This window comes from Mauremys mutica, chromosome 11, assembly GCF_020497125.1.
Source record: "Mauremys mutica isolate MM-2020 ecotype Southern chromosome 11, ASM2049712v1, whole genome shotgun sequence".
NCBI classification, from domain to species: domain Eukaryota; kingdom Metazoa; phylum Chordata; order Testudines; family Geoemydidae; genus Mauremys; species Mauremys mutica.
The window spans coordinates 61,689,205-61,706,569 of record NC_059082.1 but is presented as its reverse complement, the minus strand read 5'-3'; the positions used below and the strand labels follow the sequence as shown (position 1 = coordinate 61,706,569).

Genomic DNA, 17,365 nt, shown 5'->3' with positions numbered 1-17,365 from the left:
ATGGTCTGGAAAGGTAGCCTTTATTAACGCTCCTTCTGTGCAGCTGCTCTGCAACCTAAGGAAACTCAGCACAGTCTAATGGCCCAGACAAAGTGGATTAACCCACACAAAAACTCAGACTCATAACCCCTAACTCTTTCTACGAGGACCTTCATCCTGGGTGCTTATAAATCCATGACTTCTAACATGCAAGCCTTTGGCACCTTTTGCTGTAGCAGTGTACACACATACAGAACTCTATCTGTACTTTGACTCACCAGATCTAGTCCTGTTGTTGTCCACCTCCATAATAACCCCTCCCCAAGGGTAGGTCTTCACTGCAGAGCTAACTCCAGTTATCTGCACTCAGGTTATTCCTCTCGAGTGAGCCTAGCTGGAGTGAGAATGGGCAGACTGCACAGCAATTATAAGTCAATGGAACTACTTACAGGGCTTAAAGTTAAGCATATGCATAAGCCTTTGTAGGATCAGGGCCAGAGATTGCAATTGGAGCTGTCTTTAGATGTGTGTGTGTTTGCGCTGGTGCTATCTGGCAATCAGTCAGTATTATCAATTATTCTTTGATGGTTTTATCAATTATATTCTAATTCATGTGAATTTTACATTATTGTTTGGGGTCTCAGAGCTCTGTCTGGATACTCCGACTGTGAGAACTAACATTCAACCAACCTTTTTAAACCAGCAAGACTGGATAACTTTCATCCAAGAGGATTCAAAGTACTGATCAAGGAGCTCTCTGAACCATTAATGTTGATTTTTAACAAGTCTTGAAAGACACTAGGAAGTTCCAGAAGACTGGAACCAATATTTTAAAAGGGTAATTGGAATGGCCTAGGAAACTGTAGACTGGCTAGCACAAAATCAATCCTGGGCAAAATATGGAAATAGTTATAAGAAGCATAATCAGTAAATAATTCAAGGATGGTAGCATAATTAATGCCAGACAACACAGTTTTATGGAAAATAAGTCTTGTCAAGAAAATTGGATATTGTTTTTTGATGATATCACAAGTTTGGTTGATAATGATAATTGTGTTGATATACTGATATACTTTAACTTCTGTAAGGCATTTGAGGAAGTCCTGGAAGACATTTTGATAAAAAAAATAAGTATTTTACAAAATCAATGTGGCCCATGTTAAATGGCTTAAAAACTGGTTAAATGATAGATCTCAATAAGTAATTGTAAATAGAGAAACAGTTTCCTATGGGGATGTTTCTAGTGGTCCAATGCTATTTAGGATCTTTATCAGTGATCAGGAAGGAAATATAAAATTACTACTGGTAAAATTTGCAGATGACAAAATACTTGGTGGAGTAGGAAATAATGATGGGGACATGTCAGTTATACAGACTAATCTGGAAGGCTTGGCAATGTGAGCAACCTATGTTTTAATACAGCAAAATGCAACGTGGAATCTAGAACAGAGAATGTAAGTCACACTTACCAGATGGGAGCACTTATCCTGGAGTACAGCAACACTGACAAGGACGTTGGAGTAATGGTAGAGAATCATCTGAACAGGTGCTGTCAGGGTGATGCTGTTTCTAACATGGCAAACACAATCCTTGGATGCATAAGCAGGGGTATATAAAGAAGAAGTAAGAAGATGGTATTGCCTTTTATACAGCATTAGTGAGATCAGTATTGGATACTGCGTCCAGTTCTGAGATCCATTTTCTGATGGATCTAAAGAGTTCAGAAAAGAGCTACAAAAATCCATTTTCCATTCTGATGGATCTAAAATTCTAAAGAGTTCAGAAAAGAGCTACAAAAATGATTGAACGTCTGGACAACATGTCTTACAGTGATGAGTTTAACAAGCTCAATCTATTTAATTTATCCAAGGGAAAGTTCAGTGGCAAAGCTGGCAATTCAATTATGGTCTAAAAATACTTTCACAGGGAGGAGATTTCTGATAGCAAACAATTCTCTTTATTCTAGCAGAAAAAGGCATAATCAGATCCAGTGGCTGGAAGCTGAATCTAGACCAATTCAGACTAGAAATAAGGCACATATTTTTAACACAGAGTACTTAACCATTGGAACAACTTACATAGGGCCACAGTGGATTCTCCTTCACTTGGAGTCTTTAAATCAAGACTGGATGTCTTTGTAAAAGATGTCTGCTATCACTCAAATAAAAGTTAAAGGCTTGATGTAGTAACTACTAGGTGAAATTCTATCACTTGTGATATGGAGGAGGCTAGACTAGATGGTCATAATGGTCCATTCTGGCCTTAAAAATCTATGAATAAATAAGGCTCCATTTATCCATAACAGGATCAAAATGGAGAGACCTACAGCTATGTGTAAATACAATTGTTATCCACTTTTCCCAGCCACCCCCTATTCAGTGGTTGATCGCCGTATGTTGTGGTGCCTTTGTACAGCTGTGAAGGTAGAAGTTACTTTGAAATTTTCTAATTCAAATTAATTTAATAAAGGGAAAATAAAGGATGGTATCACAGAAGAAATCTACATTAATATCCCCCACAGCAGAGGATTCTGAACAGCATTCTGGCTGATAAAGATTGTCCCAAGCTGCTCATTAAGGTCTCCTTAAATGGAGTTTCACAGTGAACATAGTAATTTATGTTCTGTAGGACTCAACCTTGTTTTCATGCATCCTGTCACCTCAAAGCTGTAAATTACAAGTGTTTGAGCACCAGCCTTGGGAACAAATTGCACTGCATATCATGTCCTTGTTGATCGCCTTCAGCAGTGACATCGCATTATTTCAAACAAACAAACAATTGGCTTCTTCTTCCCACAAATGTAATAGCGGAAGCTCCTGGAAGTGGCATGTTGATCAAATAAGGGAATTGGATGATGATTTGTGTAGGATGCCCTTGTGATCTGAGTATCATAACACCAAACACAAGTAACCAACTTCACATACTGTCAAAATGTGCGGACCAGCACTAAGCTGGTGGACCCTGTGTGCAGCTCTACTTCAAAGTGGACCTCCACTGATTTACACCAGCCAAGGATCTGGCCCTCATTCAACTACTGGAGAGGACAAATTTTTTTTTCCAAAAAGTCTATGTTCTGATCAGCATCTTTGAGGATTCATGTACGCCAAGAAAAAGTTGTATCAAAGTGCTCACTCTGTGGGCTGTGTGGCATTAGACTGTCATGGAGAGTCTGCAGTGGGATGCAATACAGCACAATGCCAGTAATTTATTTGTAGTATATAAAGGCCTTGGTCTGAAAGCACCGCTTTTGAAGCTCCATCTAATATCAAGTAGGCACATGATCAGCTTAGTGTGAGAACCACAAAACCCTCATACAGTAGTAAAGAAGCCATTGTCCATCACAAAAATTAGAAATCAAAGGTCAAAATATAAATGAAGCCCATTTGATAAGGGACATTGTATTTGCACAGAAAATGGAAATACCTGCATATGATCAAGCCATCAGTATTCACAATTATGTGATCACAGATTGCATTCATCTAATAGTAATGCACATAAGAGTGTGTAAACTTTATCTCAGGCTGCTAAGAAACAGCAGAGATTTCATAATCGCCAATCATTTCCCATAGGGCTCATGGCTATGGCTGCTGAAAATGCTGCTCTACTTTGCTCAGTGACCTCCAGCTACCTATATCCAACTATATATAGTCACGATCTAATCTCCAAGGACTAGATCGTGACTATATGCTCTGCTGTGAGCAAAGGGTAACACACTGTCAAGCTGCCCCGAGAAGAGCCCAGGTGAGAGATTATAACTCAAACACTGTGACTCCCATTCTTCTGATACGCACAGGAGGGAGCAAATTGCACTGGGTCTATACCTAGCACAACATATGTTACCAGGTATGTTGAAAGGGCAGCTCATGGGAGATGGGGATGCTCAGAACCTTACAGCAATAGGCCCTGACTGAAAGAGCTGTCTGCCTATTCCCCACCACGCAGGCCTCCAGCAGTCCAGAGGTCAGAGTGCAAAGGAAAACAGTTTTCCCACATGATTTATCCACTAGACACGTGCCACAGAAGTGAGTGGAGAAGGGACGGGGTGCGACACTGCTAGTATTATGGGTCTGTTAGGGTATGGCTACACTTACGGTTTGCAGCGCTGGTAGTTTGCAGCGCTGGTCATCCAGCTGTGCAGGGCCAGCGCTGGTGTGTGGCCACACTCACAGCTACCAGCACTGGTGTGTGGCCACATTTGCAGTATTTGCAGCGCTGTTGGGAGTGATGCATTATGGGCAGCTATCCCAGCGTTCAAGTGGCCACAACGTGCTTTTCAAAAGAGGGGGGTGGAGTGGGGTCTAGTGTGACAGGGAGCGGGGGGAAAGAGAGAGGGGATTTTTGGAGCCAACACTGTGTGTTTAGCTTCCTGCATTGAAAAATCAGAACATGTTTCTGACCCCTTAGTCTTAACTCTTAATTGCAAACAGCCTGCAGCCAACATGACTCCCCGCTGTTTCACTTACTCCCTGTGGTGTACTGTGACAGGGAGCGGGGAAGAGAGAGATTGGAAAAATCACAAAATGTTTGCGAACCCTGCATCCAACGCTGTTTCCCCTGCCTCTCATTTGATCGTTCACAGCCAGGTACAGATAGCTCCTGTTTGCTGTGATCAGTGTTTGTTTTTTTAGATAAGCAGTTCAACGGAGCTCCTCCGTTCTGTTTCATTCACTCTCCCTGCCTGCCTCTCATTTGATTGTTTACAGCCAGGTACAGATGATCACAGCAAACAGGAGCTCTGTTTGTTCGGAGCTCTGATCGGAGCTCGTTCACAACAAAACAAAGAGAGGCTGCATAACAAAACAAAGAGAGTAATTTATAAAAGCATTCTGGGATACACCTTATACCCTGGAGGCCAATCACAGCGCTGGTGTGTGGCCACACTTGATGACCAGTGCTGCAGCACCAGCGCTGGAATCCTTATTCCCCATGTCGAGTGAGGTGTACGGCCAGCGCTGCAGCCAGGGAGTTGCAGCGCTGGAAGTGCCCTGCAGGTGTGGCCACTTACTAATTGCAGCGCTGGTGGAGGCTTTCCAGCGCTGCAAATCGCCAGTGTAGCCATACCCTTAGATACAAAGCTATTCCGCTTCATTACATAGCTGACAGAGTCTATGTATTCAAATGAAGCACAGGACTGAAAGCAAAAACCATTCCTTTCACTTCATTAGCAGGGCCAGTGGAGTCAGATTATTGTTTACTGGTAAGGTACAGGATGGTGCATAGGACCTTCACACCTAATTATACATAAATGAACTACAGTCTCCTGTAGCATGTCTACTATGCTTCCCACACTACCGCTATTGCTTAAACAAAAATCTATGCACTCTTTAGCATAGAGATTCTACAAGTGGTCTGATTCCAAAAAGGGGAGAAAAATGAGACAAGCCGCCAGGGTGATGAGACAAGGTGAGGAAGGGAATGTCAAAACACTAGTTTTAACTCAAGTTTGGAATTTGATTAAAAAAAACAAAAGGGTGAATAATGTGAAATAAAGACTGGCACTTCAAAAGAATATACTGCATTATCCGTATCAATGGAGGTTTGTGGCATGGGATCTTTTTCAGGGGAAAATTACTTGCAAAGAGAAATGATCTAAAAAACTTACTATTCATGTAAAAATCCCTGTGTGTCATAAAAAAAGCATCAAGTAGATTAAGTTTAAAACACCTTCAGGGAAAAACAGAACTAATTTTCAATAAATGAAGCTTCCAAATCCTTCCTTCTTAACAGCAAATAAAATATTTACAATCCCATAAATCCCATTTCCTACTTGTTATTTTCATACATTCATCAAGTCTTTCTTAGATGGGAATGTATTTTCTTAAGCATATTATTTCTTCAGTGAGGATTACAAGATATACATATATATGTTAAAGTTCTTGCTACCTTTTATGGCCCACACCTGTTCGGCCATATCACATGGGAAGCCATGAGGTGACAATTAAAGTTAGTACTATAATTTCAATATCTCTTCAATAAATGCTTATTGTCAAATGTGTTGCATTTCTTTTTGGAAACTGAGTCTAACACCAAAAAGCACGGTTCTGACTGAATCTTGACTGAAATCACTTCCTAGATGAAGCTGCTACCTACAGGTTACACTCACACAAGCGAACAAAACATTGCAACATGCACAAGGCAATGTTAATAAATAAGAACCCATAAACAGAGAACACAATTTCCTCATATCAGCACAATCCAAAACTGTTGTATATTAAATTAAAACATAGAAGTTTTCCATGGGCTTCTGCAAGGATGGATTATGAAATGGGGAAACTCAGAAGACTCTCTGTTGGTGCAAGTCAAACTCACCTGAAGGGTTTTTAGCATAAATTATAGGTTTTCAAACTCATATTAGGGCATAGTCCTACATTTCTTAGTGCCCTAAACAGGACATTTTTAGGTGTGTAAGGAAATATATTTTGATTGCAGCTGTCATGCTGTAATCCACTGTGGCCTTGAGGCAATTGCTAGCACCTATCATGAGCGAGATGTTGGGGAAAGGTTCCTCAAAGACACAGTGTCCGTAGCACAGAGTAGCAGTAACTCTGTTAACCTGGAAAAGGATGCAGGATAATGCACTAGCTCTAAGTTACATTCACTTAGAACAATTATAGTAATACTGGTCATCTGGGATCTCAAAGCACTAAACATTATTATTTCCTCCATTTTACAGAATTGAGAGGCAGAAATAGTTCACAACAAGTCAAGGCAGAAACAGAGCCCAAGTCTCCTGACACTGGTCTAGATCAAGCTGCAAAACCAAACGCTTCACTTATAAGAGATCTGGAATCCTCATAAGTTGGGCCCATGTACAATTCACACTTCCAGTAACATTATTTTCCATTTTGTGGTGTTTCTGTTCTGCCAGCGTTTCCCAGACTATTCATATAATGAATAAAACCATATGTGCAGCATATGGAGTTAAGCAAAAATCCTTCTGAACTTGCTGCCAGCTTCCTAGCTTTAGAATAATTAATTCGGAAAGTAGGCTTTTCCTGCATTGATTTGATTAGGTGCAGTGGCCATTTATAAACAGCTTGCTTTGTTCACTTTGATTTAGCTAGGCTGATTATATATTTAAATATACAATGACCCTTTTGATTTTTCTCCAGATTTTTACCAATTACCAACAAACTTAGATTTAACATAGGAATTTAGCTTCCCCCTCCCGCCCCCACCTTATTCAAAGTTGTTTTAATTAACCTGTAAACTTCAGAGCAAATATTACACACAAATACATAATTCACACGCATTGTAGTTTGCATTAATCTTTTCTATATAAAACTTCACCAGAAGAAGAGGATCACTAGAAATGCAATAGTGTTTTGAACACCACTCTGTACTAAAGCAATTCAAAGGGTGAAAACCTGGCCCCATTGAATCAATGACAAAATTCCCATTGACTTAAGTGGAGCCAGGATTTTGCTCTAGATTTTTATTCCTCTTCACAAAGGGCCTGCTTCCAAACTTTCCAGGAGAAAAGTTTCCTTACACCAAAGTTCATTGCAGATACGTTCCACTGCACATGTATGTACATCTGCACCCGTCTTCAATATGCTGCAAAGGCTGATTGCTGTCCAAATGTCATTGCTCCTTTTAAAACATACAGTACTTTCAACATTGCTTAATATAAAAACAAAACCCTGAATAGAGTTTGCAGCCATTATTATCCAGCAGCAAAACATATATTGCTAATTTAGTGACCAGACAGTGCAAACTAGAGACTTAATGGCCCCTGGAAGGAAAGGAATTTCTACACAATAGCCAGTTTCAAGGAGTGCTATGAAGTTGTCACTGCCACAGTCTGGATTCAGTTAAAATACGTTTGAAGTTAGAAAAGTGATTCAAAGAATGTCACTCTGGGGTTCCATGTTTTTCATTATCTGACAAGCTGATCAGATTTTCTCTATTATTAAGCAAAATGATGTTTTTACCTCCACCTGCCAGCCCTACCAACTCAAACTGGGATCTGACAGCCAGGTAGGGTCACCAGGCATCCAGTTTTTGACTGGAACGCCCGGTCAAAAAGGGTCCCTGGCAGCTCCAGTCAGCACAGGTGACCAGGCTGTTAAAGTCTGGTTGGCCACAGCAGCCAGCTCCATGTGGGTCCTGTGTAAGCAGCTGGCATATTCCTCTGGCTCCTAGCCCCAATCGCTGCCAGGGGGGATCCGCACGCTGCCCCTGCCCACAGTGCAGGTGCCGCCCCAAGCGCCGGCTCCATAGCTCCCATCGGCCGGGAACCAGGGCTAATGGGAGCTGTGGGAGTGGCGCCTGTGGACAGGGGCAAATGCGGAGCCCCCAGCTGCCCCTGTGCCTAGCAGCCAGAGGGACATGCCAGCCGCTTCCAGGAGCCGCCTGAGGTAAGCGCCATCCAGAGTCCGCACTCCACCCCCTTGCCCCAGTCCTGAGCCCCCTCCTGCATCCAAACTCTCTCCTGGAGCCCGCACCCTGCACCCCCACCCCTTGCCCCAGCCCCTCCTACACCCCAAACCCTTCATCCCCGGCCCCTCCCTGGAGTCCGCTCCCCCCCAGCCAAAGCCCTCACCCTCTCCCGCACCCCAACCCTCTGCCCCAAAGAGGTGAAAATAAGCCAGTGAGCGAGGGTGGGGGAGAGTGAGTGATGGAGGGAGTGCATGAGGGCAGGGCCTCGGAGAAGGGGCAGGGCAGGGCAAGGGTGTTCCGTTTTCTGCAGTCAAAATTTGGCAACCCTACAGCCAGGCTGGATTCTTTCTGGTTCTTGTATCATCCCCTGCCTTTATTTACATTTGCTGCTTGCAGTGCAAATGCCACCGGAAAGGCCCCATTGATAAAGACTCTAACTTCACCATACACTTAGCTGCTAGTTGCCACCTAGCAAGAAAATCCATCAACCCTGGATACTGACAGCTTCCAAGAGGTCTTCTGCTCCAGATACAAGGAAAGAGAGATGGGCATTACAAAATAGCAACAGCATAGTAAATGGTGACTCTGCTTGTGAGGAAACAATCTAGACTGTACGCAAAAAATGTACACAAAAAGTTCAGCATCACTAGAATCCTCTGATCAGGAGACGCTTGGGAAGGAGATTTGTGGCAATCAAGTTACCGTTCCACTCTCGAAGGTACTCCATCTCAGCCCCATTACCAAATATCTGAGCACCTCAAGGTCTGATGTATTTATCCTCACAAAAGCCCTAAGAGCCAGGACAGTGCTATTATCCCCATGTTGCAAATGAGGAACCGAGGCCAAGAAAGACAACAGGTCAAATGTCCAAGTGCCTAAGTGACTTAGGAGCCCAACTCCCATTTTCAATAGTGGCTTAGGCACCAAAGCCAATGGGCATTAACTCCTAGATCACTGAGCCACTTCTAAAAATGTTACCGTAAGCAATTTTCCAAACATCACACAGGAATCCGGTAGCCCTCCAAATGCCAGGCTAGTGCCCCATCCACGAGACTATCCTTCCTCTCAATGCAACAGTGATCCCCTCAGGTCAGCTTCTTTAAAAGAGACTTCCATTTTCCATGCATTTACATAGGGTATGTCCCTCTGTGGGTTCCCATAATGTCCATCAAAGGTGAACAATACAGGGAAAAAACATGTTTTTCCTCCCCCAAAAAAATCAATAAAATTATAGCCCTAATTTAAAGTGGAGAACTTTATAGTATCTGGTTTTACCTTTTTATTTTTGTCTAACATTGTAATAGTAATGGCAAATAATAAGCAGCCTCTGACTTTAAGTGACTCTGTCCATTTTCCTTCTGCTAGATTGGTTTTTGGATGGGAAAGTCTTTGAAATACCTCTGACTGCGAAGTGTAAAGAGCTTAAGCTACAAATGTTTTGCCGAAGCGATTGCTTATCTGTGTGCAAGATGCTAAGATCTTGTATCTGGGCTCACCATGTTCCTTTAATCTCACACACACCATTGTTATAATCTGGATGTGAGATTTGAGGTAATATCTTAACTGAACAGAGTTTCCTTTCCTTGGAAAACCAATGGACTCTCAGAAAATTACATTGTTAAAACAATCCCTAGAGAACTTTAACTTAATATAAGAACATAAGAACAGTCATACAGGGTCAGACCAAAGGTCCATCTAGCCCAGTCTTCTGACAGTGGCCAATGCCAGGTGCCCCAGAGGGAATGAACAGAACAGATAATCATCAAGTGAACTTGTCTGACTTCCCAGGGAGGGAGGGGGCATGGAAATCGGACGGCAGTATCTACTAAAATGATGGAATGAGATCACAGGGAGGATCTAAGCAAGTTGTGCCACATGAACATAAAATCCACTGTCATCCTATACCAGGGCCGCCCAGAGGATTCAGGGGGCCTGGGGCAAAGCAATTTTGGGGGCCCCTTCCATAAAATAAAGTTGCAAAACTGTAGAATATTATATTCTTATGGGGGCCCCTGTGGGGCCCGGGACCTGGGGCAAATTGCCCCATTTCCTCCCCCCCCCCCGCCACCGGGCAGCCCTGTCCTATACAAGACTGGCTCAGGTATCAATACCCCTTATTTAAAGGCAGAGCCACAGGCATCATGAACAACCCAGCCCCACCCACCCTAATAGTCCTAGAACACTAGCGTGTATGAAGTCTGGGCCAGGGGAAGAAATCAAGGCTAATACAGAACATCAGCATCTGCCCAGTCATGCTGACTATTAAAGAAAATCTATAATGCTCAACCCCATGCTTCTGCTAAGCAGGGTTTACGGTTGCTGCTCGGACACTGCGCTTCAGCTGGGCCTACTCAGAATTCATAAAAAGTGCTGTCTGCCAAGGCCAATTATCTCTGCATCAGACACAGACACACAAACCTCATTCAGTAAATGAATTAAGTTGCCTGGGCCCTCTGCAATGAACAGCTGAAAACACAGGCGAGGATTACAACACTTTCCTGACAACACAAACAAGAGACAAATAGTTTTCTCTTGGATTTACTAATGATTCCTTTGACAGGGCTTGACTGAGTACAAATGCTCCTTGGGTGCATTCACCACCTGGGCAAAGAAGCAAAAGGAAAACAAATAGCTGGGTATGTTGCCCAATGAGCATCACCCATTTGGGAACCGTCAGTGGTGCAAGTATGGCAGGACGGTCCGATACCCTGTACCAGTGAGCCATTTATAGCTGATATGCCACACTGGAAAGACGCAGCAGGACAGAATGTGGGGCCACCCAGCAGCCCCATGCCAGCAGCTCCTCCAGCACAGTTGTACCGCCCCCAGCTCTTCCATGCAGCTGCGTCTAGCGTCTCCTGTCTGGGGTCTGTCGGCATCCCCGCCGGAGGAGCTGCCAGCATGGGGCCGCCCGACATTCTGCTCCTTTCACCACTGCGGTTCCCAGGAGAGCCATGTGGTTCAGGGCTCTCCCAGGAACCACAGCGGCAAAAGGAGCAGAACCCCAGGCCAGCAGTTCCTCCAGCGCGGCTGTACCGCCCCTAGCCTCAGCCCTCCCCCCCCGGGCCCTGTCCTCTGGTGGGGCTGCTGTACAGACCCCGGACAGGACTCAGGAGACTCAACTGCATGAAAGGACTTGGGGCAGGGCGGGGGGGGCAGCGCTGTAGGAGCTGCTGGCACGGGGCTGCCTGGCGGCCCCACATTCTGTTCCTTTCGCCGCTGTGGTTCTGGAGAGCCCTGCAGTTGAGAAGTCTCCAGTGCACCGGAAGGAGGACAGGCCCCCCCACCCAGGTCAGGTGGGATGGATCACAGAGAGGGGAGGGAGAGATCATGTGGCCCGGGCTGGGGGCAGAGCAGGGTCATGTGAGGAGTCACGTTGGGGGTCACATGCCCCCCTTTAGCTGGTGCAGCGTACAGGTAAGAAATGAATTCTACTTGCACCACTGGGAACCATCAAACCATATTTGACCTTGTTGCTGTCCTCGTTTTCTTTGTGTAACAATCATCATCAGGGCTATCACCGGGGACTGAACCCTGGAATGACAGAGCAACCATGTGACTCACGCCAGCTTGAGTTAAAGGATCAACGCCCACGGCTGGGAGCTGTAGTCTCTGTGGATCAGGAATGCAGCAGGATGGTTAACACACACGGAACGCTGGGTCACACTTGCACTGTAGCCAACTTTTTAACCTTAGCTGCCCCTGAAGGATGTCAATGAGCCTACAGATGGCAACACGACCACTGGATGGGAAGTTGGCCTAGGCAGGGCTTAGCAGTGACATCATGTCATCATAACCAGCGTGACAGTGGCTTTCGCATGCAGCATTGCACTGCCCTGAAACACAAAGGAAACTGCAAGTGATAATTCGTGAGGCTATGAAAAGAATATGCTTATATCCCCATCCGCCCCAGAAATGAGGTGGATGAGTCACCACTGTAGGTAGGTCAGGCTGCTGAGTCGCTTTCAGGAACAATGTTCTGAACAGTTAGGTAATACTTCAAGCATCCCCACAGGAATTAAACATCCAACTCACCTCTCTTTTCGAACCAGCAAAATGAAAACTCAGCCAGAAGCTTTATCGCCTCTCAACTTTAAAAATGAAATGGAAATAATCTTTTAAAATAAAGTTAAAACTTTCTAAAGTAAAATGTCTATGAAAGAGAAAGTCCTTAAATCCAGGGCTTTGGAGCGGAGCCCAGAGCTGGAGCACAGAGCAGCTCCAGAGCAGTTTAGTGGCAGGTTTTTGCCTGGAGCTGGAGCGGAGCCGGAGCACAGCTCCAAAGCCCTGCTTAAAGCACATATTTCTGAAATGCCTAGTTTCTCCACAGTACAGCCAGGTATGACAAGTCATGTCCTGCTCAGTCTGAGCCTGGAAATCTCCAAAAAGCTGCTGACCTGACTTCTCAGTCAGTTCTCTAACCACTAGATCACACTCCTTACCCATTCATATAAAGTCAAATGTAAGGGCCAGACTAGCTTTCCCTTGGAGACAAGGATTTACAGTACTGAAGATCTGGCCCCTAATGTTTAATACAACATTCTGAGTAGGAGACCGAGCCCCTGAAAATGGCATTGTGTGAAGTGAAGTTAATTAGCCCATAAATTAAGAAAGACCCTATCCAGTCATCTGTAAACACAAGAGTAATAATGAGGAGTAGAACTGTGTTTCTCCTCGTGCTGCCAATGCAAACAGGAAAGGCCGAGTGCATAGAATTAAATAAGCAAATGTGAAACTAGAGCAGCTCGTGCACAGATTTAAGAGGAGTAGCGTGAAAAAACTGAACAAACTTCTAAGTGCAAACAGACCTCAAATCCTCAGAGAAGTTGCCAAGCTCATAACAGACCAGTGGGGTCAACAGATGTAGAGAAGAGGCAAGTCTCTGTCTTCCAAGCCTCCCCAACATTTCAAAATGCACATACTTGTCTGGTAAGTGTGTTTATTGAGTGACCAGACAATACTGTTTCAAATGTATTATAATCCTCTCTCTGTACTTCAACTCAAACAGCTGACACTGGTATCAATGCGTACAGTCAGATGAATGATGAATATCCATAACAGACATTTTTGCAAAAGCCTTTCGTTTGGCCACAAAAACCCAAGCAAACAAAATACAACAATCCAGGATCATGCAAAGCTCTAGAGTCTCAATGAACGGTCTATTCCCATAACTCCTGGAACTGGTGAGAGGTATTAGGAAACAAAAGAAGGATTACTGCAGAAAGAGAACCAGAGACACCAAGTCGCAGTTAGTCAAGTACAGTTTGAGGAAGTAAGTTAAATATAACAATGTGTCTGCAAGTTCAGGTTCATTTGGGATTTACCCAAGATCTCAGACCCTTCTGTCATACCCACAATCTTCTATCACAAACGGCCTCAACAACTGCTGGCAGGAAAAAATAATCAATGATGTAGGATTTATTTTTTTATAAACCATCTTGATTCCCTCTTCTCTGTCTGCAGCTAAATTCTGAGATATTCTTTAGCACTGAGTCACACATGCTCAGAGCAGAATCCAGAAGCCTTCTGTTCATTTCAGTGGACTTTAGATCAGGAACCTTAGGCCAGACTTTTCAAAAGGTCTCATCTAACAGAACTGGGGCCAGATTTTCAACAGAGCTCAGTTGCAATTCAGGCACTTTATCAATAACCAGATTATTCTGAAGTGCTCAGCATCCAGCAACTCCCACTGAGAGCAACAGATTATACATAGGGGCTGTCAGACAGGATCAGACCCCTGGTGCATCTAGTCCAGTATCTTGTCTCTAACAGTGACCATCACTCTTCAGAGGAAGATGCAAGAAATTACAGACAGGGCAGTCAGTTCTAAACTAATCTGCTCCCTCAGGGCATTATCTCCTAATAGTTAGCTAGAGGTTGGCATAAGCCATGAAGCATGAGGTTTAATATCCCTTCCAATCACTGTTTTAGTAATTGCTATTCTAATAGTAATTCTGGGTATTCCTGTGCTCCATATCAATGTGCAACGCTGCTCTGAATCTTACTCACAAAACGGGAAGCTTCTGGGTACTTTTTTAAAATGTGTCCTTGCATGATTTGGCCCAACAGCAACCAGGGCCCCAATCCTGCAAAGCCTTTGGCAAGTATTAGCTTTCAAAGGCACCTAGGGATGGAGGTGCCCAATTCCTATTGAGTTTCCAAGGGAACGAGGCCCCTAACATCTTAGGCCCCCATTGAAAATACCAGAATTATTTCATATGGAAGTCTCTGCAGGATGGAGCATAAACCATTTGAAAGACATGCACATCAGTGGCAAAATATGAATTAAACAAATCCCTTAAAATGACCCTTCTGTGGTTTTGTGGGGGCAGGGGTTGGAAATGTAGCTATTGTTCAAAGAGATAAATAATTCTACTCACTCAACAGCCTGAAATTATCCCAAGGCTGCTCTGTATTTCATCTTACCTGAAAAGGATACAATGGTAGCAAAGATTTGAATAAACTTATTCTTCTGAATGGAGAAAAATACAAAAGGTCCTATCAGTAAAACAAAGCCAGCCTGTTAGGGGAAAAAAAACACAAAAGGGGGAGGAATATAATTACTGATGGCTGACTCCTTTAACATAATAGCTTCTGTTTTCTAGGGAATTACAGTAAATGCCACCAAAAATTCTCACCAGAAAAATCCTGTAAGCATTAATCCTGCTGATGGGCCCCCAACAGTGGTTTTCATCGTAGGAATTACTTGTGAAATTGCTCTCTCCTGTGCAACTAGGGATATTGCTGAAAAAGGCAGAAAGATACAGTGTCCTATCTCTGTTTGTAGAAGCAAGGCAGTTTTAAAGGCTACTCTAGTTTACAATGTGTGAAGCCAAACCTGAAGCTCTCCAGCAGCCACGACTGGTCAGTGTCACTCTTGGGCTTCCCATGGCATACTGATGTGACCTGACAACCCTTCTCATGGCCAGCAGTGGCTCCTTTGGAGAGCACCAACACTATGCCAATCCCTCCTCTTCCCTGCTCCTGTCTAGTCGTTCAGCATACAGTCTGCATGCTTCCAAGACAAGACAGCTCCTGTGCAGGATATGCAGACGGGTCCTGCACAGGATTTGCAGATGGGTCCTGCGCAGGATATGCGGACGGGTCCTGCGCAGGATATGCAGACGGGTCCTGCGCAGGATATGCGGACGGGTCCTGCACAGGAGATATCTATCCAGGAGATATCTTCTCAGCCTCTCCATTTACAAAGGTAAGGGTTTAGTGAAACATGTACATGACCATGTGTTGTACCACGCAGCATGTTGCAAGAGAAACCTGTCACCAAGGCCACTTGACAAGAGGACAGAGAATAACTTAGGTAAGATCGAATTCCCAGAGGTACTGAGCACCTACAACTCCAAGTGAAATCAATGGGAGATGCAAATGCTCAGCATCTCTAGAGATCAGATCCTCAACCTGTTCCTAATCACAGCCACTTCCTCAAGAACATCTCATTTCTTCCCCTTTGGCCAGAAGCCAAAAGGATGCAACAAGACAGACACTAGTGCCCTCAGCACACAGGTGGTGGGAAAGGGGCATGCCACACCTCTCAGTTACATTGACAGATCTTCCTTGGACTTGCTATCAAAATAAATTCAAAAGGTCAACATCCCTCACCTCATCTAATGAGCCATTTGTGAGTCTGCCCACTTCTGTAGCTTTCGAGAAGCAATTCTGCCTTGGAGAGGACAAAGACTCCTACAGGGGTCCCCAAAATGGAACATACTGTGGAAAACAAAGGGTATGTCTACACTGAAATTAGACACCGGTGGCTGGCCTGTGCCAGCTGACTCAGGTTCATGGGGCTCAGGCTGAGGGGCTGTTTAATTGCAGTGAGGACATTCAGGCTCGGGTTGCAGCCCGAGCTCTGAAACCCTCCCATCTTGCAGGGTCCTAGAGCCCAGGCTGAAGCCTGAGCCCAAACATCTACACCACAATTAAGCAACCTTGCAGCCCAAGCCCGAACCAGCTGGTATGGGCTGGCCATCGGTTTTTAATTCCAGTGTAGACACACCATAAGAGAGCTGGGTGCAGTCACAAAGCTGGGCAGCTGTACAGGAAGTGGATGGAGTGCATCCCCTACAGGTCATGAATCTAAGTGTTATTATTTGTATAGCAGGAGTGCTGAACAGGCCCCACTAGGGATCAAGCCCTGATCAGCTAGGGGCTGTATAAAAAACACACACACACAGTAAAAGACAGAGTTAACTCTCTAAAAGAGACAAGGAAGTGGAAGTGGGATACACCAAAGAAGCAAAATGGTCAGGGAGAGGATAGGCATATCAGTGTATTAGAGTGTAATAAAATACGTCTAGGAAGCCAACACTCAATGTGTAACAGAGGAGTACAATTAAAATGGGTACAGTTTTATATACATTACTTAAAAACAAAGTGATATATAATAAACTCCCAGCCATTTACACTGCAGCCTCCCAGCCTGACCCTTATTTAACGGCTGATTGCTTGTCTCAGTAGAAGAGAGCCTTGAAGAGGGACTTGATGGAGTAGAGGAGAAATGGCCTTTTGGAATGCTTCCCAAAGTGCAGATTAACACAAGGAGGAAACACTCAGTGCCTTTGGTGATTGGAGAAAGCAGCCAGACAGCAGGCTGTGCCTTGGGTTTTGCAAGCTACACCCATTTTAGACTTGTATCAAACCATCAGCTCTGCTTGGAAACTAACATTCTATATTCATCGAGTTTGGTAAGAACCCTGAGGAAATACACCCAGACACACAAATAAACAAGTCAGAAAGGCACCAGAGCAAAGGAAGAAACAGTGCTCAAGGCAGGAGAAAAGAGCAAGGTCTGTGCAATGCTCAGGGGGCCAGCCACACCCCCTTTCATCAATACACAATGTACACTGGAACGCAGGGGGAGCACCTCAGCTGGTGTACATTGTCAGAGCTCCATGACGGCCATTGGAGCCATGACAATTTACACCAGCTGAGGATCCACCATGCAGTGTTTAATCTGGAACGCCAATGAAAATCTCGCTGGTATTTA

At 44.3% G+C, this 17,365-nt stretch overlaps 1 protein-coding gene across 1 annotated transcript in view; it reads right to left on the bottom strand.

The window, feature by feature from the left end:
- Nucleotides 1–17,365, bottom strand: part of LOC123344115 (transmembrane protein 104-like) — a 105,683-nt gene that overhangs the window by 40,017 nt on the left and 48,301 nt on the right. Inside the window, exons 9-10 of the mRNA XM_044979912.1 lie at nt 15,000–15,105; nt 14,788–14,881 (exon numbers count right to left, since the gene is read on the bottom strand). Coding sequence (XP_044835847.1) covers nt 14,788–14,881; nt 15,000–15,105 — 200 coding nt within the window. The remainder of the gene's footprint in view (nt 1–14,787; nt 14,882–14,999; nt 15,106–17,365) is intronic.